This window comes from Coregonus clupeaformis, chromosome 9 (genome assembly GCF_020615455.1).
Source record: "Coregonus clupeaformis isolate EN_2021a chromosome 9, ASM2061545v1, whole genome shotgun sequence".
NCBI classification, from domain to species: Eukaryota; Metazoa; Chordata; class Actinopteri; order Salmoniformes; family Salmonidae; genus Coregonus; species Coregonus clupeaformis.
This window is the reverse complement of record NC_059200.1, coordinates 27,646,788-27,663,983: the sequence shown is the minus strand read 5'-3', so window position 1 is coordinate 27,663,983 and position 17,196 is coordinate 27,646,788. Positions and strand designations below refer to the sequence as shown.

General features: G+C 43.6%; 1 protein-coding gene across 1 annotated transcript; it reads left to right on the top strand.

Moving 5' to 3' along the window:
- The first annotated feature begins 7,194 nt into the window (after nt 1-7,194).
- On the top strand, nt 7,195-13,669 carry dusp4 (dual specificity phosphatase 4). Its single transcript, XM_041886280.2, has 4 exons — nt 7,195-7,698; nt 8,549-8,682; nt 9,624-9,843; nt 11,176-13,669. The coding sequence occupies exons 1-4, from the start codon at nt 7,311-7,313 to the stop codon at nt 11,556-11,558; spliced, it is 1,125 nt and encodes a 374-aa protein (XP_041742214.2). The 5' UTR covers nt 7,195-7,310; the 3' UTR covers nt 11,559-13,669.
- Nucleotides 13,670-17,196: the final 3,527 nt, after the last annotated feature.

Below are 17,196 nucleotides of genomic sequence, written 5' to 3'. Positions count from 1 at the left end.
GGTTAAAGTATGAGGTTCTGCAATCCACTCTGTGAACATTCCAATTTCCCATGGCTACAGATCACTGAAGAATGAATTGGTTTGTGTTTTATCCAAGAGCTTTATCAAGAATATCATCCAATTATATGTTGTCAGTGGCCTGACCTGAACAGGTCCTCCCATCTGCTCTGACAGATTTGACTATTCAAAACAGGGAGTTTGAATGAGGATACAGCGAGGCTGTGGTTCTGTGACCTACCACATCATAAACCACCAGCTTCCCTATTCTACCTAGATGAGCTTGAACTTTTTGTGGTCCATCATACAATGCAACATTGTGAAAACATTTATATTTACCATGTCTGGACATTATCAATGAATGCAGGCACATGGCAACGATTCCAGGATTAATTTATCAGAACGTCTTTGTCTGTGGGGAGAAAGCTAGGGACAGAGGCTGGACACAGGCTTTGCCTGTAGGGAGAAAGCTAGGGACAGAGGCTGGACACGGGCTTTGCCTGTAGGGAGAAAGCTAGGGACAGAAGCTGGACATGGGCTTTGGCTGTAGGGAGAAAGCTAGGGACAGAAGCTGGACACGGGCTTTGGCTGTGGGGAGAAAGCTAGGGACAGAAGCTGGACACGGGCTTTGGCTGTGGGGAGAAAGCTAGGGACAAAGGCTGGACACAGGCATTGGCTGTTTTATTTATTCAAACCATCAGTTTGAATAAATAGCCTGAGCACAAATGATCTGTGTTGTCAGTAACCGTTGTAACAGCCAGCAGAAACATGCAGGCCATCAGGAATAACTGAAGAGGATAGAAGGGAACAAGAGAGACTGTTCCTCAGGACTAGATGACTAATTAGGAAAAAATTACTCAGCCTTAACTGAGCCTGCGGTTTCTCATTGTGTCTCTACCACACTGCCTGGCATCTGTGGGCAGAACACAACTGGCATGTCTGAGGCTGAGCAATACGGCTATAGGGGAAAGCTTTACAAGACTATAGTCCCGACTCCCTAGACTAGAGGACTCAACATTTTTTCTGCATTGAGCAGAGTAGTGAATGCATGAGCTCTTCAATTGTCAGGCTCCGATCCCCCTTTATACACTATTCTAATGAAATGACCTCTGCTCTGAGTCTGCGCTGGTGTGAGAATGTGATTTGAAGGAGTCAGGCGCAGGAGGGTAAATCACTGAATACAGAGTTTAATCTGTAGGACACAGTTACGCTGGATAGCGTCAACAAAATACAGGCACACGGGGAACAATATCCCCGGAAATACAAGGTACTGGTAGCTCAACCGAGCTTCACAAATTACAATCACCCACAAGGACAAGGGGGCAGAGGGAACACTTATACACGGACTAATGAGGGGATAAGAACCAGGTGTGTGTAATTGACAAGACAAGACAAATGGAATGATGATATATGGAGCGGCAGTGGCTAGTAAGCCGGTGACGACGAACGCCGAAACCTGCCCGAACAAGGAGGGGAGGCAGCCTCGGTGGAAGTCGTGACAACTGGTTCCATCCAGAGTGAGAGTTCTCTGGCTTGCCTTTACAGGATGTAGAAGCACAATGCCTGCCTTCCTATCCTGTTCTTACACTCATCTCAAGGTCTCAGTCACATAAAGTATGTTCTTTCAAACCAGCGAGTTGCAGATTCCATTTTTGCTTGTTATTGTGCATTGAACGTGCCTCAACAATTCAAAACCTGTACGAATGCATGGTACATAAAGAGATGGAAATTGTCAAGTCACATAACATCCACAATGGAGCTGGAGCTGTAGATTCCAAAGTCACAACCTCAATAAGTCAACAAACACAGGGGCTAGAGTGAACTTTCCATGCCCGGACTGAAGCCTGCTGCCCAACCAATATGATCTTTTACAGATCCAGCACCAGCAAATGGATGAGAAGTCAACAGACGGGTTGGGGTTATTGACACAGTAACTGTCATTGATTAACTCACAGACTTTACAAAAACACACAGTATTTTGCTGCTCTGTGGTGTATTGATGTTAAAGGTCATACACTAGATGTGTACAATGTTCCCAAATGTTGAGCTTTATTGGAATCTAATTCCTTATGGTACACCATATGTATCTCATAGCAGTAGGTAGCCTAGCGGTTAAGAGCATTGGGCCAGTAACTAAAAGGTTGCTAATTTGAAACCTGAGTCGGCAAGGTGGAAAAATCTGCTGTTCTACCCTTGAGCAAGGCAGTTAACCCCAAACAACAACTGCTCCCTGGGCGCTTATGATGTGGATGTCGATTAAGGAAGCCCCTGGCACCTCTCTGATTCAGAGGGGTTGGGTTAAATGCGGAGGACACATTTCGGTTGAATGCATTCAGTTGTGCAACTGACTAGGTATCTCCTTTCCCATAACCTCATGTAGTGAATAATGTTAATTCAAAACCCTGGCTAATACAGATCTGGCCATGATGAGAGGGCAACCCTCTATGACCCAAACAAAACCCTGGGGTATTTCCACTTGAGGATGATTAGTTGAATTGACCGTCTGCCCTTTTTGAATGGTTCTCGATCCAAACATAGAGTCAACCCCTGCCTCCCTGCTCCCTCAGCCCAGTGCAGCAATCCCAGGAGAAATTAGGCTGTCTGGCGTTTCAATCTAATCTAAAGCCTGGGACAAATGGCAAACTGTGTGACAAAAACATACAGTACACATACAGATGTAGGATCTGTTTGCTACAACAGGTACATAATCCTGCAGCAACAGGAAATTTGAATTATTATGTGGATTATAATTAATGGACATTTTTGTTCGGGGTTGATACATTTTTCGTAAGGGAAAATCAAGTCTGAAATTGAAAAGTGGAGTTTGCTACAGCAGGACAATAATCCTGCAGCAACAGGAAATGTGAATGATGGTGGATGCGGTAGATTGAGACACAGCCCATGCAAAAAAAACATATCTCTAATTTAAACAGATGGATTTTGATGGGGATTTTTGTATTATGCTAATTAGATTTATGCGGAAGCACGGACATCGACTCTATGGGCTTAATGGACATAGAGTCTAAACTTTCTAAGTGGAAATTACAAACTTTAGAAGCCTTTTTAAACCTCAAACACACTACAAGTTTTACATTTTCTGCATTAGAGGAAAGTTCTCCTGCAACAGGGTGATCAAATGACATCTGTCTGCAACCTGCCCACCCATCTCTATTTCTGTCCTATAGAGATATATAGAAACACACAAACCAAAACACCACATACGCATTCATAAAAACACACCATTCTCAGTTTAAATACTGGATTAAAAGGGTTTATGGAGAAAATATTTAGAGTGCAGGGTAAAGTGAGATTTGTGCAATGGAAATGAGGGTGGATTCCATGAACCTGAGAGAGGGAGGAGGTAAAGAGAGAGAAAAGAGAGAGGGAGAGAAGGAGAGATAGTGGAGGAACTGAGGCAGACAAACATACTGGAGGAGTCAGGGAGGGAGACACATTCAGCTGCCCTGAGAGCAGAGCAGAGGAGAGAGGAGAGGAGAGGAGAGGAGAGGAGAGGAGAGGAGAGGAGAGGAGAGGAGAGGAGAGGAGAGGAGAGGAGAGGAGAGGAGAGGAGAGGAGAGGAGAGGAGAGGAGAGGAGAGGAGAGGAGAGGAGAGGAGAGGAGAGGAGAGGAGAGCAACGGAGTGGGATGTATTCCCATGGCTTCAACCAGTGACTCATACCCGGCATGCAAACGGCTGAATGTTTATCATGCCAATGAGGGAGGGATGGAGCGAGGAGTGTGAGAAAGAGTAAAATTAAGGTTGACTTGGGAGTAGTGTGTGTTTGGGAGGATGTGGAGGATGTGGAGGGAGGGATCCCAGCCAATGTTGTGTGCCTGCCTGGGCGGCCTCCCCAGGGGTGTGATGTGATGGGGACTGGCGGGTTGGGGGGGTATAATGACGTCAAGCACTCAGTACAGAATAGGGCCACACACACACATCCAATGACAGCCGCATGCAGTGCTCTCGCTACACCCTCCTCATACACCACTCCCTTGTTGTCATGGCGGCTGAGATTCATTGCAGCTCCCTGCGAGCTGAAGCTTTGTCTTGCTGCATGCATGGGTGGCACTGGGAGCCATGGTGACAGCAGGACACATGTCATTCCATTCCGACACTGCTGTCCACTGTGCACATGCTGTCACACTGGTCTGGGTGTTCAGTCACTGAATGTCATCTTACTACACACACACATACACACACTCACACATAACACCTGTCACCTTTCTCTCTCTTCCTCTCTGCTCTGAAACATTCAAGGCCTCCCATCCATTATTCAACTGGTACCGCAATGCAACACTGCCAGTCCGCCTGACACTTTCCCTTCACACTACATTAAAAGTCCCTTTGAATGAAATACTTCAGGATACTCACAGGAAATTCACAGAATAATGTTGAAGCTATCAGAATTCATTCTTATTTACTATTTGTCTTCAGGTATGCTGTCTTACTGTAACATGGACATCGTTTCTGATACTGTACCTACAATCTTAATTTGACCTAAATTGTCACAGCAAAATAATACTGCAGCGTTTAGTCCCAATGTAGCTTGATCGGTGGTTAGGGTATTAGCTGGCCAAAAGTAGGCTACATGAAAAGTGCAATTCTGTTAATGTAACCCTGTGTTAGTGCGGGTTTTCAGTGAATTTATTTAAATCATGAAGCTCATCTGGAAAATTATCTTCAACTAAAGAGTGATCAAATTAAGATCCTACATCTAGACTTTTGTATAGTAGCAGAGTGCCGTCAGTCTGGCCGTCTCCTATGTGCCCTGCAACCCAGGACGTCCCTCTGTCTGTCTATCTGTCAGTGTTTATATGAACACATCCGCCCCTATCTCCTCCCTACCTAGCCGAAGCCATGGAGATTAAATCAGCATGCAAATAACTAAGCGCTCTGAATGGCCTTATGTCATACTATGCAAATGATGCAGAGAGAGAGAGAGAGAAAGAGATGCCCCCTGGTTCATTCATAGCTATGCAGCTCACGGTCTATAAGGGAAAATGACACTTTACAGGATACTATATATAGAGAGAGAACCACTAACCTCTGTAAGATGAATGACATGACATGTTCCCTGAATTGGAAGTGTTATTGTGGCCTTGGACATATTTGAGGACTCAGTAATGATGACACTGTTGAGTGAGATTGGGGCATTAGGAACTGAAACTCTCCAGAGACATTGAACATTAATCAGACTTTATTGACAATGACACCACAACAAACAATCAGGAAATCACTCTGTTGATACTCAATGTGGTTCCTTCATCTATTACTTCAGCTATATCTGAGGAAATCTAAAATGATTCCTTCTTCTAAAGTCGTGACTTCCTCTGTGAATACCTTGGCTACTAAAGCTTGATCAAAATCACTCCGAGAGAGACAGTAGAGTGGACATGGAGGACAGATCTCCAATACAGATGTAGAATCTTAATTTGACCATCCTGTTGCAGGAGAACTTTCCTGCAATGCAGGACATGTGAAACTTGTAGTGTATTGAGGTTTAAAAAGGCTTCTGAAGTTTGTAATTTCCACATTAACATTTTAGACTTGATTTTCCCTTATGGAAAATATATCAACCAATACAAAAATGTCCATTAACCCCCTAGAGTCAATGTCCGCGCTGCCGCAGAAATCGAATGACCAAATAAAAAAATCCACATCAAAATCTGTCTGTTTAAGATAGATATATGTTTTTTTTGCATGGGCTGTGTCTCAATCCACCACATCCGCCATAATTAAAATGTCCTGTTGCTGCAGGATTATTGTCCTGCTGTAGCAAACTGGCTCAAATTAAGATCCTACCTCTGTAGATGTTTGACAGAAAAATAACTTTTAGAGAAAAGAGAGAAAAGAGGGATTCAATTTTCCACCATGACAATAAACTGAAACATCATTAATAATGGTGTCAGTAAAAAAAAAAAATCTGGCTGGATTATAATGAGATTTTCACTGATAGGGAGGGCAACAATGCTGCAAGCTATCAAAACAAAACCAATTGAAAACACTCAATGGGGTTTCTGGCACAACACTCCATTACTGAGGCACATCCTCTACACTTGCTTGCTGCAATTTTGTGGGCTCTGGAGCAGTCTACGAAGAACTAGAATTATTAGCCTACATATTGCAGGGTCTTCATATAGAATGGGTTTTAGGTTATGAACAATGATGAACCACTGTAGCTAAAAATAAACTGTGAAACATTGGTACCATTGTATTATCTCAAAACATTCTGTGGAGCTTGGCATTACCTTAACAATTCACAGTGGAAGTGAGGGATAGCCTACTGATGATGTGTGAATGTTCTAGAAGACAGTTAAGCCTGACGTGGAACAGCAAAGTGAAACGAGTGATTGCCTGAAACTGGGGAAATCTGCATATCCTGCTTTCAACACTCTGATCCTGTTGATAAAAACACGTTTCAGAAATTCTCTGCAATATATTATTCTACAGTGGGCTACAATAAATGTGTTAATTTATCCATATAAGTGATGCAAGCCTATAATGCAAGTTTTCTAAGAAATTCTAAGAAAGGATAAAGCCACCTATATTTCTTTAAAACATTCTCAGAGGACAGTAACAGTAGCCTACAGTTGTCCAAGCTTAAATGATTCCATCAATTGCTGGTATTAAATAGCTTGTTTGTGATGTTTGATGGGATGAAGACAGTATGGAGGGAATATCATTGGCCATATCCTGCAGGATCCTGTAAAGGCTATGTGAGCAAACAAGAGAGGTATCCTGGCCCTCTGGCACCCAATTGAGAGAAAGGGAGTGGGGGAGGGGGAGCATACCATATTCACAAAGGTTTATTACTCAGAATCTACAATCAAGAATGACATAGGCATATGACACATTCATAACATTTGACAAATTGATCTTCCTATGGAGGAATATAAAATAGTAGCCTACTAAAAAGGTAGCCTACTAATATCGTTACAGAAGATTTGCCTTGGGAAAATAAATATGGCATTTTGCATTTGACTTTGTCATTAAGAAGAGAGTCAACATCATTTTCGAGCTTTGGCAGCGGCAACCTCCTATTCTGTTGGCATCGATCGTTGACTTTTTATGAATGAAAAGAGAGGAGAGAATTTTACTAGCGGGTGACGTCACCTCCAGCGTGACGCCACCACCCTTTTTATGGGGGCTGGCGGCAGAGGCCCCATTCATAAAACGGAAAGAGGTGACTGCTCGTGATAGTAATGCTCTCAGGAGAATAAGAGCACAACATTGCGCAGGAACTGCTCAGCATTAAGACACATCCTGCACTCTCTTCGTGTTCTTCAACACGAAAAACAGAATTATCTTCATTATGGAGGAAAATATGGTTATTATGGATGAACTTTGCGAAATGGATTGCAACGTTTTGAAAAGGTTGTTGAAGGACGACAGTGCGAAATGCCTGGTGCTGGACTGCAGATCATTCTTGGCGTTTAGTGCTGGACACATTCGGAGCGCTGTGAATATCCGCTGTAACACCATTGTGAGAAGGCGAGCGAAGGGCTCGGTGAGTTTAGACCAGATTCTATCGGGTGATGAAGAGGTCAAATCCCGGCTGAAATCAGGACTGTACTCCGCTGTGATCCTCTACGACGAGAGGACGCCCGACATAGACACGGTTAAAGACGATAGCACAATCACTCTGGTGCTAAATGCAGTGTACAGAGACACATTTGGAACTGAAATATTTATACTAAAAGGTAAATGATCACAATGCACTTAATAGGTTATCAGAATAAAAACATGCCCAATGACATTGTTTACAAGCATAAATAACATAAAAAGCATAAATAATCCTTCAATAGCACAGAATTTTCATTATATCTGACAAATGTGTTATTACAATGTTATTATTAGAATTATTAAAATTATTTTTTAACCAGCTTAAAATGGTACATCTAGTGCCATTTTGTATTGCTGCACAATTCAACCCACAAGCAGGCACTAGGCGCTAACAATGAGGTAATGCGAAGAGAGCCAAGTCTGGGTGCACGAGGATGTGCTGCAGCGAGTGTCTTGTGAGCCCCAAAAATTGGATAATCTTCAAGATTTCACATCAGCAAATGTATTAATTAAAAAATATATATATTTTAGAATGGTTATTGTTGCAAATTGCTCATTATGAGATCAAAATGACGAACACGCATTGAACATTGAAACATGAAGTGTTGCCAGATAATCCCAAGAGTATACCCTATTTCTCAATAAATTATTGTAAGTATATGGGGAAATGCAATTTTTTCTCATAAATTCGACTAGGTTTTTCCATTTTCACATTTAATTTAGGTGAAAACCACTAGGCATACCCAAATTATAAGCCTTTTTTATTCAATGGAAATCCCAATTATAATTGCTGTTCTATAATGTTTTATGTACATATTCAGAGATATTTAATTAGGCTTTTATAGAGAAAAATGACCTATATGTATTATGCTAGGTAGGCTAATTTGTAAATTATATACGCACAAGGTGAGCTATTAGGCTATTTTGACTTGAGAAGGGCCTTTGATTAAAATATCCTGATGTCTAACGTTCATATTTTTTTCACAGGGGGCTACGACAGATTTTTCACGGAGTATCCCGAGTTCTGTTTGAAGACCAAAACGTTATCCTCGTTCTCTACCCAGTCCAGTTTGGACTCATGTTCTTCCTGTGGAACTCCACAGACGTCGCACCATGACCAGGTAAAGAAGGGGACCTGTTTATATCGGTGACCGAGTTTGACGGAATGTGTGACATTGAGTGAAATACCAGGGGACTCGTAAATTCCAGTCATTACATTTACATTTTAGTAATTTAGCAGACGCTCTTATCCAGAGCGACTTACAGTTAGTGCATACATTATTATTTTTCATACCCCCTGTGGGAATCGAACCCACAACCCTGGCGTTGCAAACGCCATGCTCTATCAACTGAGCTACATCCCTGCCGGCCATTCCCTCCCCTACCCTGGACGACGCTGGGCCAATTGCACGCCGCCCCATGGGTCTCCCGGTCGCGGCCGCTACGACAGAGCCTGGATTCAAACCAGGATCTCTAGTGGCACAGCTAGCACTGCGATGCAGTGCCTTAGACCACTGCGCCACTCGGGAGTCATCTAGGTTTAGGCCTAACGTTGCTTTTTCGTCTCGATAAGAGCACCAGCTGTGCCTCCTTTTTTTTTTATCTCTTTCACTGCTGGAGGGGGTGGTAGGGTAGGCATGTGTGACCAACATTGCCCCTGCCTTCCTTCACTATCTGTTTTAAGCAGGCCTTATCGATAATTTCTGCCGTTTGAAGCCGGGGCCCATAGAAGCAATGCCATAACAGGGCCCAAATCAATAAACTGGCTGAAAATACAGTATATCAACTTCTTGAGTTGTCATTGGCCTATATTTTAGGACCCAATTTCAGACCATATTGCTGCAACCTTAATATTAAAATAATTCAAATAAAGTGCATACTGTAAATTTTATTTATCAGAACCTTTTTTTATTTATTGATTGTCGATTGTAATTAGGCCCTTTCTCCAGTCTTCTTAATTTTGTTACTTTGTAATGTTTGAAAGAGACATTCTGACTGTAAATGTGCCTCTATTCTCTCTTGGCTCTGTATTAATGTCAACTTTGTCTTCTCTATGTTCCAGGCTGGTCCAGTGGAGATTCTTCCCTTCCTGTACCTTGGCAGTGCCTTCCATGCCTCCAAAAAGGACATGCTGGACGGCATGGGCATCTCTGCCTTACTCAACGTGTCCTCTAACTGTCCCAACCACTTCGAGGGGGTCTACCAGTACAAGTGCATTCCTGTGGAGGACAACCACAAAGAGGACATCAGCTCCTGGTTCATAGAAGCCATTGAGTTTATCGGTAAGTTTAATTTTCTTAGAAGAATACATGGGATCTGTCCCAAATTATACCTTGTAGTGCACTATAAAGGGAATAGGGTGCCATTTGGGACTTAGACTAATACATCTTCATCATCATCATGAGCAGGAGGAGAATGACATGGTCTATGATGGTCCCTGTAGCTGCAGCATAGCTCAGTACAATGTTCATTTGGTCATGTGATTGAAGGTCTTCATTTTGCAGGGAAGAGTGTCACTTCAATTGATGTCTCTTCAAGAACATTTCAAACAGATGGCTCCTTTGATAATTACTCCTAGTGTATGAGTAATGGGTGGCAGTATTTTTCAAACCACGGTGGCAAAATGTATTTAAGATAACATTTTAATTCCCGGCCAGGTACTAGCCTAAGTGAAAGGAGAACATTTTAGAATAAATAATTGGTATTAAATAGACAATAAATAGTGTGCTTATGCAGAATCTCAGTATGAGTTTTACCAATGCTCAGTGTGCTTAGTTGATATGGATGACGGAGGTAGAGGAGAGCTGAATTATAGTAATTACCATGGTTAGAGATTACCATGGTTAGAGATTACCATGAGGGAGAATAGGAGGGCCTAGCGTCATACTCCACATGGAAGCCTGCTGCACTGGTGTGTGGAGACCTCAGTAGGTTTGGAGGTGTGTGTGTGTTTGTAAGCGTCTATGGGCTTGAATGCATCAGAGTTAGCTGCTTAGGGACCAGAGTATGACTCATCCACTGTTCTTGGGTGTGGTGCCGCGTTAGTTGGAGTTACCTTAATATCTGTGTATGTCCACGCGAGAGAACACGACTGCACACAATTTCTGTGTTTTAATTAGTATTTATGACATTCTACTCACATATAAATATTTGGGCATTAGGACACACATTTTGTTGTGTGGACTCTACTCATAATGGCCTCCCTGTGATGAGGGCAACTCCCCTGTGGTTGCTATTTCTCATGGTGAGAAATGCTTATGTATGGTAAGGGCTGTAGGTGTCTTGGGTGCAGGATCTACATTTGCATGTCTTTGTTCTGGGGTGCATAGTGTTGCTGTTTGTTATTTTATAGGGCTACAGACTAATATATTGCTTATGAGACACTGAGGTGTAAGAGCCTGGCGTGTGCCTTTGTGGTCGTCTGTGTGGATGAGAACCATGAGGAAAAACAAATCAGTGAAGTGATATGTGTCTATCAACAAAGCTTACAGACCATGACAACAGACCATGACAACAGATGACCCTGAGCACTATGTATTACCTATCCTGTGCATATCTACAGTATGTCCTGAGTCAATTCTGTCCCCCCTATCTCTCTGTGTCTCTCTCTTCAGACTCTGTGAAAGACTCTAATGGGCGTGTGCTGGTACACTGCCAGGCGGGCATCTCTCGCTCTGCCACCATCTGCCTGGCGTACCTGATGAAGAAGAAGCGTGTTCGGCTGGACGAAGCCTTTGAGTTCGTCAAGCAGCGCCGCAGTATCATCTCCCCCAATTTCAGCTTTATGGGTCAGCTGCTGCAGTTCGAGTCCCAGGTGCTGGCCACGTCATGCGCGGTGGAGGCTGCCAGCCCCTCTGCAACCAGCCTGGGCCCCAAGTCTTCCTCCAGCCCTACGTCGCCCTTCATCTTCAGCTTTCCCGTCTCCGTGGTAGCACATGGCCAGCCCAGCAGCCTGGCCTACCTGCAGAGTCCAATCACAACCTCGCCCAGCTGCTGATGCCCCGCCCCTACAAAGTCTCACTGCCCCATTCCTCTCACTATCCAGAGCAAAGAGAGAGAGGTTCTCTTCTCCTACCTGATATAAGCTCAAAAGTCCATTGACAAACAAAAACTGAGGGTGCCTATCCTGCTGCCTGACACAAAAAACTGTATAGAATATGGCACTCACGCATACACCTTCATCACTATATGGTGACTAATAAATACACTTTTTCGTAAAACAGGCTAAAGAAGAGATGCAGTTCCTGTGTTTTAGTGTGAAGGTGGACACAGGAAGGACGGGGTGGCAGAATTCTAAAGTTGAAGTCCATCTTTTTCATTTCCTGTGGAGTTTTCCAAAGCCTCTCCGGTCCTGTTGAGAGGGATGAATGGCCGTGAGCAGAGATGCAGAGAAAATGAAAGAGCAAAGAGGGGAGGGGGGAGAAAGAGAGTGCTCAGTCATGTAGTGGCTTCCTGATGGAGCGCAGGAGGCTCTTCAGTTGTGACAGGTGCTCTGCTAGCGTCCTGTCCGGCTTCCTGTCCCTGACATCCCCATCCTCTCTCCCACACACCCCCTCCTCTCCTGGAGCTGGACTGCTGATGAATGACTGAATAAAAGAGTCCCCCCTGCGGAGGAGGAGAAGCCGCTGAGATGGAGAGACTAGCTTTCTGAGACAGTGCCAAATGAACGTCTGAGCCCCTGCTACATAGCCCTTGGTGTTCCATGTAATAAGCTCGGTCGGAAGGACAGATATGCTTTTGAGGGGAAAGGGGGTCTAGTCATTTTTTTCAGTTTTTTGTTCAGTGCCTTGTTCAGAGAAGGTATAGGATATTTCTTTCCAGCGCTTTTGGATGTGCCCCTTTTCTTTTCAAACAGACTGAGGCAGATAAACTGGCAAATCTCTAAACGGCAACAACAAACCATTTCAAGTCAGCACTGCAATACAGACAATGTAATCCTATCTGTTCCTCTCCCCCAAGTAGAGCAATAATGCATTTCTCTCTCTTCCCAGTTACCACCAAAGTACTACATTGTGTAGTTCTGATCATGTTTTTAGCTTCATATGTGTGTATTCGCTCATCGATAAAGACCGGATCTTTGAGAAGTGCTGTTTGCCTTACCAATAATGTTTTTTTTCAAATTCTCAAGATAAGAATGTTGTCATTTTTCATTCCTGCATGGAGGCATATTGTTGTCTGTTACATAGGTACTATTTCTGTTCAGACCATGGATGTTGATTGGTTTAATGCTTGTTGGAGGAGGGAGTTAGTTGGGAACAGACCTATGGCTTGTTTCTTTGTCTTATCACTGTTACTCCACCAATGTCTAGTAGATCCAGTCTATTTTCTAAACTTGTCCAAATGCACAATAACCAACAGGGACAATTTCCCGGCCACGCACAAACACCCCTAAGAAAACAGACACACTGGAATATCCGACATCACTGGGAAAAAATATACATGAGATGGGAGAAAAGTGCTAGTGTGTGCCGCCACTGGACTGACTCGTGAAATGGTTCATTGTTTTTCTTTTCATGTCGTTCTCTGAGTGAAAATATTGCCTGGAAGCACTGGCACAGGCGATGATCAGAGCCAGAGCAAAGGCTTTTGGGAAAACAGGATTTAACTCCCCTCCTCTTTTTGAAGAATGTTGGCACCTTTTATAGAGCACTTTTAAGTGATGCAATATCGTATTATAACTTTGAATTAATTTGCACATTATTATTACTATGAGACCAGGTGGTAACTGATGACACCTATAATGTGCTTTTGTTCTTGAACGAGGGTATGTATGTAAATTATATGAAGATGAGAGGCGTTCGCTGGTCCACAATCATTGAACAATGCAATACTTTCTACCTGTGTCAAGTGAAATGCTGTTGTCTCATCATGGCAATATCAGTTGACATTTTAAAAAACTTTTCCCTATGTTTTTGTTGAATTGTATATGCTTTATTTATTCCTAAAATTCCATTGTGAAATACAACAATGTTCTTAAAAAAAGGAAATCTCTCTGTCTTACTTGCATGAAATATCATACATGGTATCTGGGAGGGACTACAGTGCCTTCAGAAAGGATTCCCACCCTTAGATTTTTTCCACATTTTGTTGTATTACTGCCTGAATTTAAAATGGATTAAACTGAGATTTTGTGCCACTGTCAAAGTGGAATTATGTTTTTCGAAAGTTTTACAAATTAATTAAAAATGAAAAGCTGAAATGTCTTGAGTCAATAAGCATTTAAACCCTTTTGTTATGGCAAACCTAAATAAGTTCAGGAGTAAACATTTGCTTAACAAGTCACATAATAGGTTGCATGGACCCACTCTGTGTGCAATAATAGTGTTTAACATTAAATGATGACTACCTCATCTCTGTACCCCACACATACAATTCTCTGTATGGTTCCTCAATCAAGCAGTGAATTTCAAAAACAAATTCAACCACAAAGACCAGGGAGGTTTTCCAATGCCTCGCAAAGAAGGGTAGATGGTAGATCTGTACACCCAGTCACTACAGATACAGGCGTCCTTCCTAACTCAGTTGCCAGAGAGGAAGGAAACCGCTCAGGGATTTCCCCATGAGGCCAATGGTGACTAAAACAGTTACAGAGATTAATGGCTATGATAGGAGAAAACTGAGGATGGATCAACAACATTGTAGTTACTCCACAATACTAACCAAAATGACAGAGGGAAAATAAGTAACCCTATACAGAATAAAAATATTCCAAAACATGCATCCTGTTTGCAATAAGGCACCTCCACTGTACTCATATCCTTCCATATCCTTGTCTGTACATAATGCCCTGAATCTATTCTACAACGCCTGGAAATCGGCCCTTTTTTTCTCTGTACCCAATGCACTAGAAGACCAGTAATTAAAGCCTTTAGCCGTATCCTTATTCTACTCCTCCTCTGTTCCTCTGGTTATGTGGAGGTTAACCCAGGCCCTGTAGCCCCCAGTATCACTCCTACTCCCCAGGCGTTATCATTTGTTGACTTCTGTAACCGTAAAAGCCTTGGTTTCTTGCACGTTAACATCCGAAGCCTCCTCCCTAAGTTTGAGTTATTCACTGCGTTAGCACACTCCGCCAACCCTGATGTTCTAGCAGTGTCTGAATCCTGGCTTAGGAAGGCCACCAAAAATTCAGAAATGTCTATCCCCAACTACAACATTTTCCATCTCGATAGAACTGCCAAAGGGGGTGGGGTTGCAATCTACTGTAGATAATTATCAACGAACCTACCAGGTACAACCCTAAATCTGTAAACATGGGCACCCTCATAGATATCATCCTGACAAATTTACCCTCTAAATACACCTCCGCTGTCTTCAACCAGGATCTCAGCGATCACTGCCTGCGTCCGTAATGGGTCCGCGGTCAAACGACCACCCCTCATCACTGTCAAACGCTACCTAAAACACTTTAGCGAGCAGGCCTTTCTAATTGACCTGGCCTGGGTATCCTGGATGGATATTGACCTCATTCAGTCAGTAGAGGATGCCTGGTTGTTCTTTAAAAGTGCTTTCCTCTCAATCTTAAATAAGCATGCCCCATTCAAAAAATTCAGAACTAAGAACAGATATAGCCCCTGGTTCTCCTCAGACTTGACTGCCCTTGACCAGCACAAAAACATCCTGTGGTGTACTGAATTAGCATCGAACAGCCCCCGCGATATGCAACTTTTCAGGGAAGTCAGGAACCAATATACACAATCAGATAGGAAAGCAAAGGCTAGCTTTTTCAAACAGAAATTTGCATCCTGTAGCACTAACTCCAAAACGTTTTGGGACACTGTAAAGTCCATGGAAAATAAGAGCACCTCCTCCCAACTGCCCACTGCACTGAGGCTAGGAAACACTGTCACCACCAATAATCGAGAATTTCAACAAGCATTTTGCTACGGCTGGCCATGCTTTCCACCTGGCTACCACTACCCCGGCCACCAGCTCTGCACCCTCCGCTGCAACATGCCCATGCACCCCCACCCCCCCTGCTTCTCCTTCACACAAATTCAGACAGCTGATGTTCTGAAAGAGCTGAAAAATCTGGACCCCTACAAATCAGCTGGGCTAGACAACCTGTACCCTTTCTTTCTAAAATTAGCCGGCGAAATTGTCGCAACCCCTATTACTAGCCTGTTCAACCTCTCTTTCGTAACGTCTGAGATCCCCAGAGATTGGAAAGCTGCCACGGTCATCCCCCTCTTCAAAGGGGGTGACACTCTAGATCCAAACTGTTACAGACCTATATCCATCCTGCCCTGCCTTTCGAAAGTATTTGAAAGCCAAGTTAACCAACAGATCACCGACCATTTCGAATACCACCGTACCTTCTCCGCTATGCAATCCAGTTTCCGAGCTGGTCATGGGTGCACCTCAGCCACGCTCAAGGTCCTAAACGATATTATAACCGCGATCGATAAAAGACAGTACTGCGCAGCCATCTTCATCGACCTGGCCAAGGCTTTCGACTCTGTCAACCACCGCATTCTTATTGGCAGACTAAATAGCCTTGGTTTCTCTAATGACTGCCTCGCCTGGTTCACCAACTACTTCTCAGATAGAGTTCAATGTGTCAAATCGGAGGGCCTGTTGTCTGGATCTCTGGCCGTCTCTATGGGGGTGCCACAGGGTTCAATTCTCGAGCCGACTCTATTCTCTGTGTATATCAATGATGTCGCTCTTGCTGCTGGTGATGCTCGGATCCACCTCTATGCGGACGACACCATTTTGTATACATCTGGCCCTTCATTGGACACTGTGTTAACAAACCTCCAAACGAGCTTCAACACCATACAACACTCCTTCCGTAGCCTCCAACTGCTCTTAAACACTAGTAAAACTAAATGCATGCTCTTCAACCGAACGCTGCTTGCACACGCCCACCAGACTAGAATCACTACTCTCGGCGGGTCTGACCTAGAGTATGTGGACAACTACAAATACCTAGGTGTCAGGTTAGACTGTAAATTCTCCTTCCAGACTCACATTAAGCATCTCCAATCCAAAGTTAGATCTAGAATCGGCTTCCTATTTCGCAACAAAGCCTCCTTCACTCATGCTGCCAAACATGCCCTCGTAAAACTGACTATCCTACCAATCCTTGACTTCGGCGATGTCATTTACAAAATAGCCTCCAACACTCTACTCAGCAAATTGGATGTAGTCTATCACAGTGCCATCCGTTTTGTCACCAAAGCCCCATATACTACCCACCATTGTGACCTGTACGCTCTTGTTGGCTGGCCCTCACTACATATTCGTCGCCAAACCCACTGGCTCCAGGTCATCTATAAATCACTGCTAGGCAAATCCCCTTCTTATCTTAGCTCACTGGTCACCATAGCAACACCCACCCGTAGTCTGCGCTCCAGCAGGTATATCTCACTGGTCATCTCCAAAGCCAACACCTCCTTTGGCCGCCATTCCTTCCAGTTCTCTGCTGCCAATGACTGGAACGAACTGCAAAAATCTCTGAAGCTGGAGACTCTTATCTCCCTCACTAACTTTAAGCGTCAGTTGTCAGAGCAGCTTACCGATCACTGCACCTGTACACAGCCATTCTGAAATTAGCCCACCCAACTACCTCATCCCCATATTGTTATTTATTTTGCTAATTTGCACCCCAGTATCTCTATTTGCACATCATC

What these genes read in the sequence shown, in the direction of transcription:
- dusp4 (XM_041886280.2), top strand. Translation starts at nt 7,311, where the DNA reads ATGGAGGAAAATATGGTTATTATGGATGAACTTTGCGAAATGGATTGC. An exon ending in AGACGTCGCACCATGACCAG is followed by an intron (nt 8,683 to 9,623) that starts GTAAAGAAGGGG and finishes TCTATGTTCCAG; the next exon opens with GCTGGTCCAGTGGAGATTCT. An exon ending in AGAAGCCATTGAGTTTATCG is followed by an intron (nt 9,844 to 11,175) that starts GTAAGTTTAATT and finishes CTCTCTCTTCAG; the next exon opens with ACTCTGTGAAAGACTCTAAT.